General features: G+C 38.0%; 1 protein-coding gene across 1 annotated transcript in view; it reads right to left on the bottom strand.

Annotated features, from left to right (window-relative positions):
- Nucleotides 1-12,785, bottom strand: part of LOC135057366 (deleted in malignant brain tumors 1 protein) — a 42,937-nt gene that overhangs the window by 22,179 nt on the left and 7,973 nt on the right. Inside the window, exons 2-4 of the mRNA XM_063963254.1 lie at nucleotides 6,943-7,138; nucleotides 5,866-6,080; nucleotides 4,230-4,405 (exon numbers count right to left, since the gene is read on the bottom strand). Coding sequence (XP_063819324.1) covers nucleotides 4,230-4,405; nucleotides 5,866-6,080; nucleotides 6,943-7,138 — 587 coding nt within the window. The remainder of the gene's footprint in view (nucleotides 1-4,229; nucleotides 4,406-5,865; nucleotides 6,081-6,942; nucleotides 7,139-12,785) is intronic.

The raw sequence follows: 12,785 nt of genomic DNA, 5'->3' as shown, positions 1-12,785 counted from the left end.
AACCCCAACTAATTCACCCAACTGGATGAATATTCTGAGGATGGCAGTGAGAAAATTACAGAACCGGAGGAGAATGTTCCTTCTAGCAACCAGAGGAGCAGTCCTCCCGCTACAGAAGGGAAAAAAGTTAATGAATTACCTAGTCAGATTGTGGTGGTAGGGGTTTCTATTATCGGGAAAACAGACAGGGAAATCTGCTACCGGGACCGCGATTGCCATACAGTCTGTTGTCTTCCGGGTGCTCGGGTATGGCACATCGCGGACCAGGTAGATAGATTGTTGGGAGGGGCTGGTAAAGACCCAGCAGTCTTGGAGCATGCTGGCACCAATGACAACATTAGTGGTAGGTGGGATATCCTTAAAAAAGACTATAGGGAATTAGGCAAGAAACTTAAGGCAAGGACAGCTAGGGCAATATTCTCTGAAATATTTAGAGTGTCACGAGCTAGCCCAGGGAGGTAGAGGGAGATTAGAGAGGTAAATGTGTGGCTTAGAGACTGGTGTAGAAAGTAAGTGTTTGTGTTCAGAAGTGTTCACTTCTCAGTCAGGCGCCATCTTTTATGTTGCAATGGATTACACATGAATGAGGAGGGGGCTGCGGTGCTGGAGGGCAGGATGCTTAGAAGGTTGGAGGAGCTTTTAAACTAGGAGCCTGGGGGGAGGGTTTAGCTAGCAGGTACGGGTCAGACAGTGAGAACAGTTAGGATGGGGTACTGAAAAATTTAGGGGTGGAGAAGGGGGGAGCGAAAGATCAGCCAGCAAGGGCAACAGTATTTGCATGGGTATTGACACTGGAAATACTGATACAGGTAGTGCCCAGGATATTCCCAATTTATGACCTAATGAAGAATATGGCTCAACAATATGGTATATAGAAAATGATGTCCATAGCATAAGGGAAGATACTAACATCAGGGGGGGTTAGAAAGTCTTAATAGGTCAAATAGAGATAATAGTGAGGAAGGCTGTATTAAGTATGACAAGGGTGGAAAGGGAGGGAGGAGAATAACAATCAGTAAGGGTAAGTCTAGAAAGGCACTTGTAAATATAGATAAGACACCATTAAAGCTAACGGGCAAGGGAGATGCTAAGCTAAAATGTTTGCTTGCGAATGCAAGAAACCTATCAGGTAAAATGGGGGAATTGGAATGGCTTGTATCAAAATCTCAGTATGATATTATAGGTATTAAGGAAACATGGTGGGATGACTCTCATGACTGGGTAGCAAATTTGGAGGGATATTCTCTTTTAAAGAGGGATAGGGCTACCAAAGTGGAGGAGGGGTATGTTTCTTTGTTAAATCATCTCTAAAACCAAATTTAATAGATGGTATTTACGAGGGGACTGGAGATAATGTGGAGTCACTATGGGTTGATATCACAAGTGGGGGCACAGAAGCAAAGAAACTAGTTATTGGCACATGCTACAAGCAACCGTATATTAGTGTACATGATGAGGAACAACTCTTACTTCAAATTGAAAAAGCTGCTGGAATGGGGGACATCCTAGTGTTAGTGGATTTTAACTATCCAGATATAAGTTGGAATAACGATTCATGTGTAAAAACTAGAAGCAGCAGGTTCTTAAATACATTAAAGGATCAATACTTGACCTAATTAGCTTAGGACCCAACTAGAGATAAAACTATTCTGGACCTAGTTATTACCAATAATGTTAACATTCTATCAAACACTAAAGTTGGGGAGACCTTGGGAAACAGTGACCACTAAATGATCACGATCGACATCAGTTTCAAGAAACATACAGTAGCTATAAAGGGAACAACTGAAACATTTAACTTTAGAAAAGCTAACTTCAATATGCTGAGACAGGCACTAAACGACATTGACTGGGTAGTGTTGTTTCATGGAAAAGACATAACGAAAATGTGGGTAGCTTTTAACGTTTTACTTGATAGTAATATTCACAAATTCATTTGCAATGTGGCTCAATAAGGAGGTCAAAGAAGCAATGGCTAAAAAGAGGCATCCATTCAAAACATTTAAATCTAATAAAGGGGAGGAGTCATTCCAGCATTATAAGGAATGCAATAAAAAATGCAAAAAAGTAATGAGGTGCTAAAATTGTAAACGGAAAACAAATCGCTATAGAGAGTAAAACCAATCCTAAAGGTTTTTATAAATACATAAAGATTAAAAGGTTAAAGAAGGAGCTAGTAGGCACACTAAAAGATGAATTGGGAGCACTGCTAAACAATGACAAAATGAAAGCTGAAATACTGAACACATTTTTTTTCATCAGTATTCACCAGAGAAGATCAGACGGTGAGAGTAGTGCATAACGATAGTGAAGGTAATGACTCCTGGCTTGATGCTTGTTTAATTGAGGAAGTAATCCTGGAGAGACTAAGCAACATGAAGATTGATAAATCACCAGGCCCAGATGGTTTTCATCCCAGAGTTATTATGGAGCTTAGTTCACAGCTAGCAAAACCTCTATACATGATTTTTCATAGTTCAGTTACATCAGGCATGGTACCAAAGGATTGGCGCATAGCTGAGGTTGTGCCTTTATTTAAAAAGGGAACTAAAAATAATCCTGGTAATCATAGACCAGTTAGTTTAACCTTTATAGTGGGTCAAATATTGGAAGGTATTTTAAGGGATCGCGTACAGGATTATCTGCAGGTTAATAAGATTATTAGCAAAAGTCAGCATGGGTTTGTAAGGGACAGATCATGTCAAACTAACTTAATTCACTTCTACGAGGAAGTGAATGAGAATCTTGACCAGGGAAAAGCAGTGGATGTGGTGTATTTAGATTTTGCAAAAGCCTTTGATACAGTGCCTCACAGGAGACTGATCATCAAATTAAGGGAACTTGGCCTAGGATCTACTATTTGCACATGGATAGGTAATTGGCTGGATAACAGAATACAACGAGTAGTGGTCAATGGGACGTTCTCCAGCTGGGCACCAGTAGTCAGCGGAATACCACAAGGGTCCGTACTTGGCCCGTTACTGTTAAATATATTTATCAATTATCTAGGAATAGGCCTCAAAAGCACAGTGTCAATCTTTGCAGATGATACTAAACTGTGTAAGGGAATTAATTCAGAAAGCAATTTGGAGTCTCTACAGAATGACTTATTTAAACTTGAAACCTGGGCGTCTAAATGGTGAATGAGGTTCAATATAGAAAAATGCAAAGATATGCATTTTGGGACAAAAAACACACATGCATCCTACACTTTAAATGGGGAAAATATAGGGTAACCGTGGTGGAAAAATATATTGGGGTGCTCATAGATAATATACTAAATAACAGTACACAATGCTTGCGTGCATAAAATGGGGCATTGAGACAAGGGGCAAGGATGTAATCCTACCACTGTACAAATCATTGGTACATCCACACCTTGAATATTTTGTTCAATTTTGGGCACCATATTATAAAAAAAGATATTGGGGAACTAGAAATAGTTCAAAGGCGAGCTACTAAATTGTTTAATGGGTTAGAGACACTGGAGTATGAGGAAAGGCTTACTAGGTTAAATATGTATACACTAGAAAAGAGGCATCTAAGAGGAGACATTATTAATATCTTCAAATATGTAAAGGGTCATTACAAGGAGTTAGCAGGTGATCTGTTTATTAAAAGAACTCTGTATAGGACACGTGGGCACTCGCTGAGATGAAAGGGAAGAAAATTCCGTACACAGTGTAGGAAAGGGTTCTTCACGGTAAGGGCAATAAAGATTTGGAACTCTCTGCCGGAGAAGGTAATAATGGCAGACCCTGTAAATGCATTTAAAAATGGATTGGACACATTTTTTACTGGAAAAAGTATCCAGGGCTATAGCATTTAGCATAGTGACATTAATATCTGGGAGTGGTAGAATCATAGTTGTCAATTGGTACTAAACTATTACTTCAGCAGGTGCATTATAATATGAACAGTTTATCACAGAATACAGGTTGAACCCGATGGGCATTTTGCCTCTTTTCAACCTCACTAACTATGTAACTATGTAATGTTAATCATGAACTTGGTAACACAGGCATTAGGAAAAATAAAAACACCTTATGTTACCAAACAAATGATAAAGCAACAAATCATTAATATAGTACAGCTGAAGGTCAAAAAAACTTTGATTACTCCAAAAAAATGTTCAGGTGATTTGTGGTCCTTTCCAGTGTCCGTGTTTCTGCATAATGATGAGATAATGATGAGATAGGTAGATATATAGGAGTCGTATGCTTTCCTACCTGCATCATTGTTAAACATCTCTGATAGGGGATGTGAAACTCCAGCCATTCTGACATCACCCGAGGGCGGCATGCAGGATCATTTAGATAAATATTATTTATACTATGTCCCAGAGATTGAAGATACCTAAGAGATATCCGCACATCCATGTAGTCTGAATAGCATGAGAGAACGACTGCAAGCAGATAAAAATCCCAGAATTGTTATTAGTAATTTATAGTATACACATTTCAGGATATGCACAGCTAGGTATTTGCAAACATAGGGGATTATTCAGAGTTGGTCGCAGTTTTTGCTAAATTAGAAAAACTGTGACCACTGAAATTGCATGGTGGGGTCGCTTAGTACAGGGCAAGACCGTCCAGCATGTGTAGCACCACCCAGCAATGCGAATGCAATTCAATTGTGATAGTATCTTAAATATCGCATTGCAAAAACCTCAAATTGAGGTTTTATCCCCTGCATAAGCAGCTTGGCTGTGTACACCGCTTCCATGTTTCCGATCTCAGGAAACGCAGGCGGCATCATCAGCCAGACCCAAAAACGTACATGACATGCATGCGTTTCCTGGTCCACTCCCCCAAATGCCGCATTGCTGCCCCGTATGTCCACTGCCTGTCAATCATAATGTGGTCACCTCTGAATAGCCTCCATAATGCATTAAGGAGAATTCTTAATTATTTTAATCCATTTAATTTGCACATTTAGCATAAAAATCATGGTATACACACAGCAGCAAATTATCTAACTTAAGGCTGAATTACGGTACTTTTGCTGAATGGTATGGACTAATTTATTCATTGTATCAACTTTGATTATTCACTGTTTGGTTTCACAGTCTCGTATAATTGCAGACACCTATTATTATTATTATTATTATTATTATTATTATGATATGCCTTTATAGTTCAATCACCATCAGAGAACAGATACATTTGGCAATATAGGAAGATTATTAAATGTAAAACTAAATTCCCAGAAAAGCAATTATAGTTAATATATTACACATTCCCATTTGTTAGGTTTACCAAAAGTAATAAATACATTTTTTTAAATATACTTCAAAAAATGCTAAATTTTAAAACAAAATCTACAGAGATACAGTATTATTAAAGTTGAAATTAAAATTGTACTGTATTTTATACACTGTACACCTATGTATAAGTAAAACTGTGGCAAGGCAGTCTTTCTTCCTTCTGTAATTCTTTCTACTTGTTGAATCATTTGTGGATTATTAAAAACAAGTTTTTAAAATAAAAGAATGGGTATTATGTTTTTTTTTATATAGAAATTCCCATTTTGGATAACATTTTTTATAGTTTTGAAAGGAATGTTTTTAAATCAGGATAATCTGTCAAATAACAATTATTGCCAAGTTTCCTGTTGTATATTTTAAATTGCATCTCTAAACCTATTCAATACAATTATAAGATCACGTCATGGTGCTTACTACTGTTATTTGCTTGACAGTGATTACAATAATTCTAATGCTGCATTACCACTTGTTTACATCAGATACAATGATTGCTTTTTTTATCATTTTCATCTTTTGACACATTCATTTGCTCATATTTACAGAGACATGAAACAGAAAAATATGTATTTTGATACTTATTTATAGTAAATCTAAATTACTATTTTGGTTGCTAGGCGTGTCAGCATAATATGAAGCAGAGAAATCCAAGCTTGGCCCTCCATTAATCCTGGAGTAAATTATGCTTAAGCTGTTTGATGACGAACTGAAATTTCTGGTGCTTGTATTGCATAGTTGTCCAAGTAAAGGTGATCCACGCGGACTTCCATCATAAACCGACAATAAAGAAGAATGACATGACATGGAATTCTTCAACCTAGTCAACAGAATTACAGGGACATTTTATTTATCAAAGAAAACAAACGACAGAAAAAAAATACTGATATAATTTCATAAATTGAATCTTACCATGTTTACAATGAGTTATTTATAGCAGCTACATTTTCTACACCTTGAATCCAAATTTAAATAAAGTTTCTGCACAATCCAAACAGAATATTGATCTAATTCTGATATAACTGCACAGATAATTTGAATTGTTATAGTGTGGGAGGGGCTACAAAGGGGGTAATTCAGATTTGATCACTGCTGTGCGTTTTCGCACAGCAGGTGATCAGATCTGAACTGCACATGCATATGCACCGCAATGCGCTGGCGCTTTGCAAGGCTGCATAGAGGATCACTGGTCAGCGATGGGTTTGTGCAAAGAATCCATTCGCACAGGCGTTCGCAAGGAGATTGACAGGAAGAGGGCATTGGTGGGTGTCAACTGAACGTTTTCAGGGAGTATTTAGAAAGACGCAGAAGTGTCCAAGCATTTGAAGGGAGGGTGTCTGACGCCAAATCCGGTCCTGAACATGCTAATGTGATCGCAGCGGCTGAGTAAGTCCTAAACTGCTCAGAGACTGCACAAAAACAGTTTGTACAGCTCTGCTACATATGTGATCGCACACCTGCACAGCGAAAACCCACTCCCCCTGTAGGCGGTGACTATCTGATCATAGGGCTGCAAAAATCGCTGCCCAGTGATCATATCTGAATTACCCCCAAAGACTGGAAGGCAGAAGGACAAATTAAACCCTCTGTTACGCAATGTTTCAACCTATGTTAGCATGTCCAGATGCAGTGCTATACTGTAGGTTTTTTTTTTTTATAAACTCTTTACTATTTATACTCACAAGAATGTATTAAAGTTGAGGTGAATTCTGTAATTGTTGGGAACACTAATGTACCAAACACAGGAATCAGAGGCAGTAGAAACATTAAACTCCATAGAGATATTTCCATTTAAATTTGTAAAAATGGCTCCGCAGCTTACTGAAATATAAAAGGTAATTTTTGCTGATTCATCAGACAATGTAACCATTTTTTTCACTACATTACAATGCAATGACAAATGATTAACACCAAAATTAAACCCTACTAATATTCCAATTATATACTCTTATTGGGATAAACAAACACATCACCGATCAAACAGCAATATATTACTATTTGGAGGCTAGCGCATTCTGTACTACAGGGACATGGTATCGACCACGACACTCCATTGGACAATAAATATGGATTGTCCGAGCTGTGTCAGCTTCAAGTTAGGAGGATGTGGGGAGTGGTCTCTTTGGGACATTTATACACTGGTGGGGCATTTAGATTATTTCAGCACCTTCAACAAGAGTTTAATGTCCCCTCAGAGTATTTCTTCCATTTCCTCCAATTGCGACATGCTATGACTGCCCAATTCCCTGATGGCCCTCCAACCCTTTTCCTGGTTAAATTGCTATTGCAAACAGTGGGATCTGGACATTTGGACTCTAAAATATATGGGCGTATGCTTCAGATGCATCATATAGATCCCTTTGCTTCCCTTAAGACTAAGTGGGAATCTGATCTAGGTCCATTGTCGGATGACATATGGGAAGGTGCAATGGTTTCTTGTCAGCTTTCTACTTCCTCCGATATCAACAAATACAATTGTTCATATTACACAGGGTATATATGACCCCGGAGGGGCTGTCGCATATTGGGGGAACTCGTAGCTCGAAATGCCCTAAGTGTGGAAGTCTGGGAGCAGACTTTTGGCATAAGCTTTGGTTGTGTCCCATGGTGTCGGCATTTTGGGAGGAGGTTAGACGCGCTGTAGTTGATACAGGTATTCCTTCTACTATACTTACACCCCTAACGTGTGTACTGGCAGTTATAGATGAGGAGGTTCTGGATCTGCCCAGTAGATGCTACGTCTGGCCAAGGTCTGCATAGACAGACTGTGGCTGGCTAGTGAAGTCCCAACCCTACAAGCCTGGATCTCTCTGGTTAACGCATCTATTACACATGAAAAATTTGTGTTCCTGGCCAGAAATACAGAGAAAAAGTTTATTGGAATGTGGGGAAGGTGGCTGGGTTCTTGTTATTTCAGGGATAAATACTGTTGAGTTTTAGAGCTGTCTGATTATGTGGGGATCAAGCCTTCTGTGGGAGTTTTATGTGGTGGGTAGCCCATAGCCAGCCATGTTAATGTAGCTTTAGTTACAAAACCCTGGATGTTTTTCATGTAGTAACTGCACGATATGTAGATCCATGATGGTGGGACCAATATTCAATCATCCACATAATGGGCCCAACATTAACATTAAGCACCACCTGCATTGTATAATGGATCATGTTTTTTACATCTTGAAATGTCCCTGTGGGCTGTATTATGTGGGTCTGACCATGCAGAATTTTATGGATCGGATGAAAAATCATCGATCTTCCATCCATGCAGCTTTAAATAGTGGGGAGTCTGATAAACCGGTGGCACGTCCCTATTTAGAAGCCCAAGCATCAAGTGGCAAGTTTAAAATGGAAACTCATTGATTGGGTACCTCCCCCGACAACAGGAGGTGATCGATTATTAAAGCTTAAACAACGTGTCTTCCATGGGCTTAAATTAATTTAACCCCATGAGTTTATTTTTATAACCACTAGGGAGTTGTATGATGTGGGCCTTTTATTGTTTGCCTTTGATATGTATGTATACTTATGTGTATAATGTGCATGTCTATATGGATATGCATGCGCATTTATTTTGTATAAAGTTATGGCTTTGTTTCCATTATTATTAACTACTGTGGAGATGTACGATGTGGGCCTTTTAGTGCTTGCCCTTGATGTGTATGTATATATATGTGTACCATGTGCATGGTTATATGTATATGCATGCACATCTACTTTGTATAAATTTATGGCATTGTTTTTGATATCACTATATGTATGTTCTGCTGTCCCATCCTCCTGGGTCCCAAATGGCAATATTTAATGTTTCTACATTTATTCTCTGGTAATGTTTGGGTTAATTTTGATTAATCATGTTACAAAGGATTTTATGTATCTGATTGATGCTATGTGGTGATTACATTTTGCCTATATAAAACCTTCCTATATTAACATTTTTAGGAATGTATTTTATTTTATTATTGTAAGCACCAGAGTACTTTGCCCCCTTTAAGCCTCTTGTCCATTATCATCTATGTATGCGGGATATGGTGATTTGAATTTGACTTTTTGGATAGTGTGGAGATCCGTCCAATTCTGCCTGGGTGAGGGCTGTGTGCTGGAACGCAATAGGCTTCCTGCTTCTGGCGTGTGGAACGCATTGCATTCTGAGTGTCAACTGTTAACGGGATATACGTGGCCTGACGAGCCAATGTTGTGCCTGGCGCACACCGCTGTTAGTTCACTGTTTTATGTGATGACCCTGTTAAATTGAGTGTTTATAAGGTTATCCCTTTATATTCATTTCTGTTAGTTTTGTAATGCACGCCCAAGGTACTTCCAAGTTGGGGAGTATATTTACTTCCGGTCGTGGACTGTGTTGTGTGTGCAGCTTCGGTGAACATGGCGATCTGTTGGATGAAGAAGGTGATCCATCCTGAGGTTTGGCTTGCTTGTGATGTATAGGGGGCAGTTAAGCTACATATTATGATATATTTTTTAGTGCTTTGAGCTTTCCTTCGATGCCTATTTTACCATCTGCCGGATGCTGCTCCAAATATCTCACTGTATATCTAGGTATTTATTAGGTAGTTATTTGATTGGTGACTTTTGGATTTGATTTAGTTAATATTTACACCCAGCTATTTTTATTCAGTACTACTTGATTTGTTTGATGGAGACGATGCATGTTGTATTCTGTTTATGCCTTTTGGTCATGATCACTGGATATTCCAGGTATATAGTGTTGTAGGGTTAGTGCATGCTTTGGTGCTTTTACACTGTTATTACACTGTCACTGTGTGATAATTATACAATTTGGCACTATTAGTCTTTTAGACACGTATTATATAGTGGCACTGTTGTATGGGCACATATTTATGTTTACTCCTCCATAAGAAAACATGTCTTTGTCATTACTTACATATCAATATTTTATTATGTGTATTGATGTTATTGCCATGCATCGGGACCTGGGAGGCCGAGTTTAGTTCTTTGTTCTGTTTCTTTTAGATATTTTTACACATATGTAAATATGTAAACATTGGAATTGATGATCTATGTACAGCCTTTCTTGAAAAAGATCCATTATCAGGATCGAAACGTCAAATTATTTGAGGCTACAATAAAACTCAGATTGGAAAAACCTGGATATCCTTTTGAGAGTGCACCCTCAACTTTGTGGAATTTTGTTTATTTAAGCGGACTTCGTTCTGTTGGGAGCACCCACCTGTGGAATCAGTGATGAGAGTGCAGGACTTTCTTGTACATACAGTATATATATATATATATATATATATATACACATATACATACATGCATACAGAGGCATAACTGTGGGAGGAGATGGAGTCGGCTACCGCTGGGCTCATGCTCTCTAGCCCCACCTCCACTCCAGTTCCGTGTATTGAAATGAAAACAGTAACATGTGTGACTGTATAATTTCACTAAGTTATATGTCTATTACTGATCACACTGTTTTCATTTACAGTGCATTTCCATGGTCCCGGGAGCCGGAGAGTGACATCACTTCTGGCACAACGTCCGAAGCAGAAACTGGAAGTGCTTGTGCAAGGAGTCCACCGGCGGAATCATGGACCACACTGGAGGAGGGGGGTAAGTTGTTTGTCTATTTAATGTCGCTGTTTACTGCACTTTGTTGTCTGAAGAAAGGGAGATATTCCAGAAACATCACCATTTTAATAAACACACCCTGCAGGGTTTTGCATTTACTGCTATTTAGTCTCTGAGTGCCACCTACACCATGGACAATATATATATATATATATATATATATATATATTTATTTGTAAATGGACACAGCATATGCTGGGTCACTTTAGTCCACCTGCTGATCTGTATCAAAGTATCAAACAAATTAATGTTAGACAAAATCATAATTTCAATGGTGTCTATTAAAGCAACCATTTCAAAGTTATTTTAAACATTCTAAATGTATACAGACAATGGGGATTCTTTCCCCCGTTCAACAATATAGAAACATACAGCACAACCACAGTGCCTATAAATACCACACAATACAACAAATGTATATTTGTGCTCTAAACTTACTGCTTATTAGAAAGGGGATAAGCACATTGTTCAACCAATCTAAGAAGGAGTACCACTGAATATATATAGATAATTGGTTTTTATATATAATTATACCAAAATTAACCTTAAGGAGCCACATAAATAAATAAAAAACACTTTGCAACATGTTTTTAGAATAAATCATAGCTTTATTCCTGTATAGATTCTTCACATGTAGATATCATTCTTGGAAACTGGATAACTTTCACAGTCACATATAGCCTTGGCATCGGAACCCTGGTCTGCCCATACAATAGAACAAAAAGTCCCATATTTAGAAAAGGCAAATATCCACCCATACAGATTATCCACGGTTATCTTGACTAGTTTTCTGCACCTAGGCACAACATGATTTATTAGCATAAACCCTTCATCTATTGTTCTCAGCTGCAATTAATACAGAGAACAATACCGCAGGGGATTAAGTCATTACAGCAGGGGATTAAGTGCGGCTGGCCAGTCTCAGTTACTCATATTATAGAAGATAAACGTGGACCCATCTGTATATGCACATGCCCATATCGACATGTGCCTGACTTTTTGGATAGTGTGGAGATCCGTCCAAATCCATCCAAATTACGACAAGTTGATAACATCTTTAGAATGTAGTTACTGTATATAAGCACATATAGTTGCAGCTATAGTGAGAACTTTTAAATTTGCGGGGAATCTAAATATTATTCATCTTAATACAGTTATTCAAACCATGGTAAAATAATGTAATCAGTGAGAAAATCAGAATGCTTCCCATGTGCATAAAAGATTATAGCGATCACCGCCTTTTGTGGTCTCACCTATATGTTTTACATCTTGTATGCTTATACACGTAACATCGTTTTTGTGTTTTAAATTGACATGTCTAAGCAGACTGTGTCGACTCTTACCCCTGTGTATGTTAGAGTTCCAGAAACCTGACATGCAACATCCTAGTGGTACTTCCAACATATTGCATACCCCATACACATGTGATTGCATATACCACATATGTTGTGCAGCAATTAATAGATTGTTCTATATCAAAACAAGAGCCAGAAAAATGGGATTTGATCGAAGTACTATTATCATTAATGAAATTTCATGTAATACATCTGGGTTTATTACATTTGAAATTCCCCATCCATTTTTTGGGGGTCTTAATCCACATATTTTTTATTATTGTGTTCCTCATCGCATGGTCTAAAGTGACTGGAGGCTAGTAAATTCTGTAAGTTAGATGCTTTTTTAAAAGTAACAATGGGTTTTTCCTCTAGCTCCGTTAGAAGAATCTTATCTGTTTTGAGAATAGGATAGTTCTTTTGTATAATTTTTTTTTAAAACTCTTTAGAGTAAATATTATATTTAGTCACAACTCTAGGGTGACAATCCATGTTGATGTTAGAATTGGGGAGTTTTCGTTTAGGTTGTAATAATGATTCTCTTTCGCAGACAAGAGCTTCTTTAAAGGCCCTAACTATGATGT

This window comes from Pseudophryne corroboree, chromosome 3 (assembly GCF_028390025.1).
Source record: "Pseudophryne corroboree isolate aPseCor3 chromosome 3, aPseCor3.hap2, whole genome shotgun sequence".
Classification (NCBI taxonomy): domain Eukaryota; kingdom Metazoa; phylum Chordata; class Amphibia; order Anura; family Myobatrachidae; genus Pseudophryne; species Pseudophryne corroboree.
Note: the sequence above shows the minus strand (reverse complement) of the source record. Positions and strands in the feature narration are given on the sequence as shown.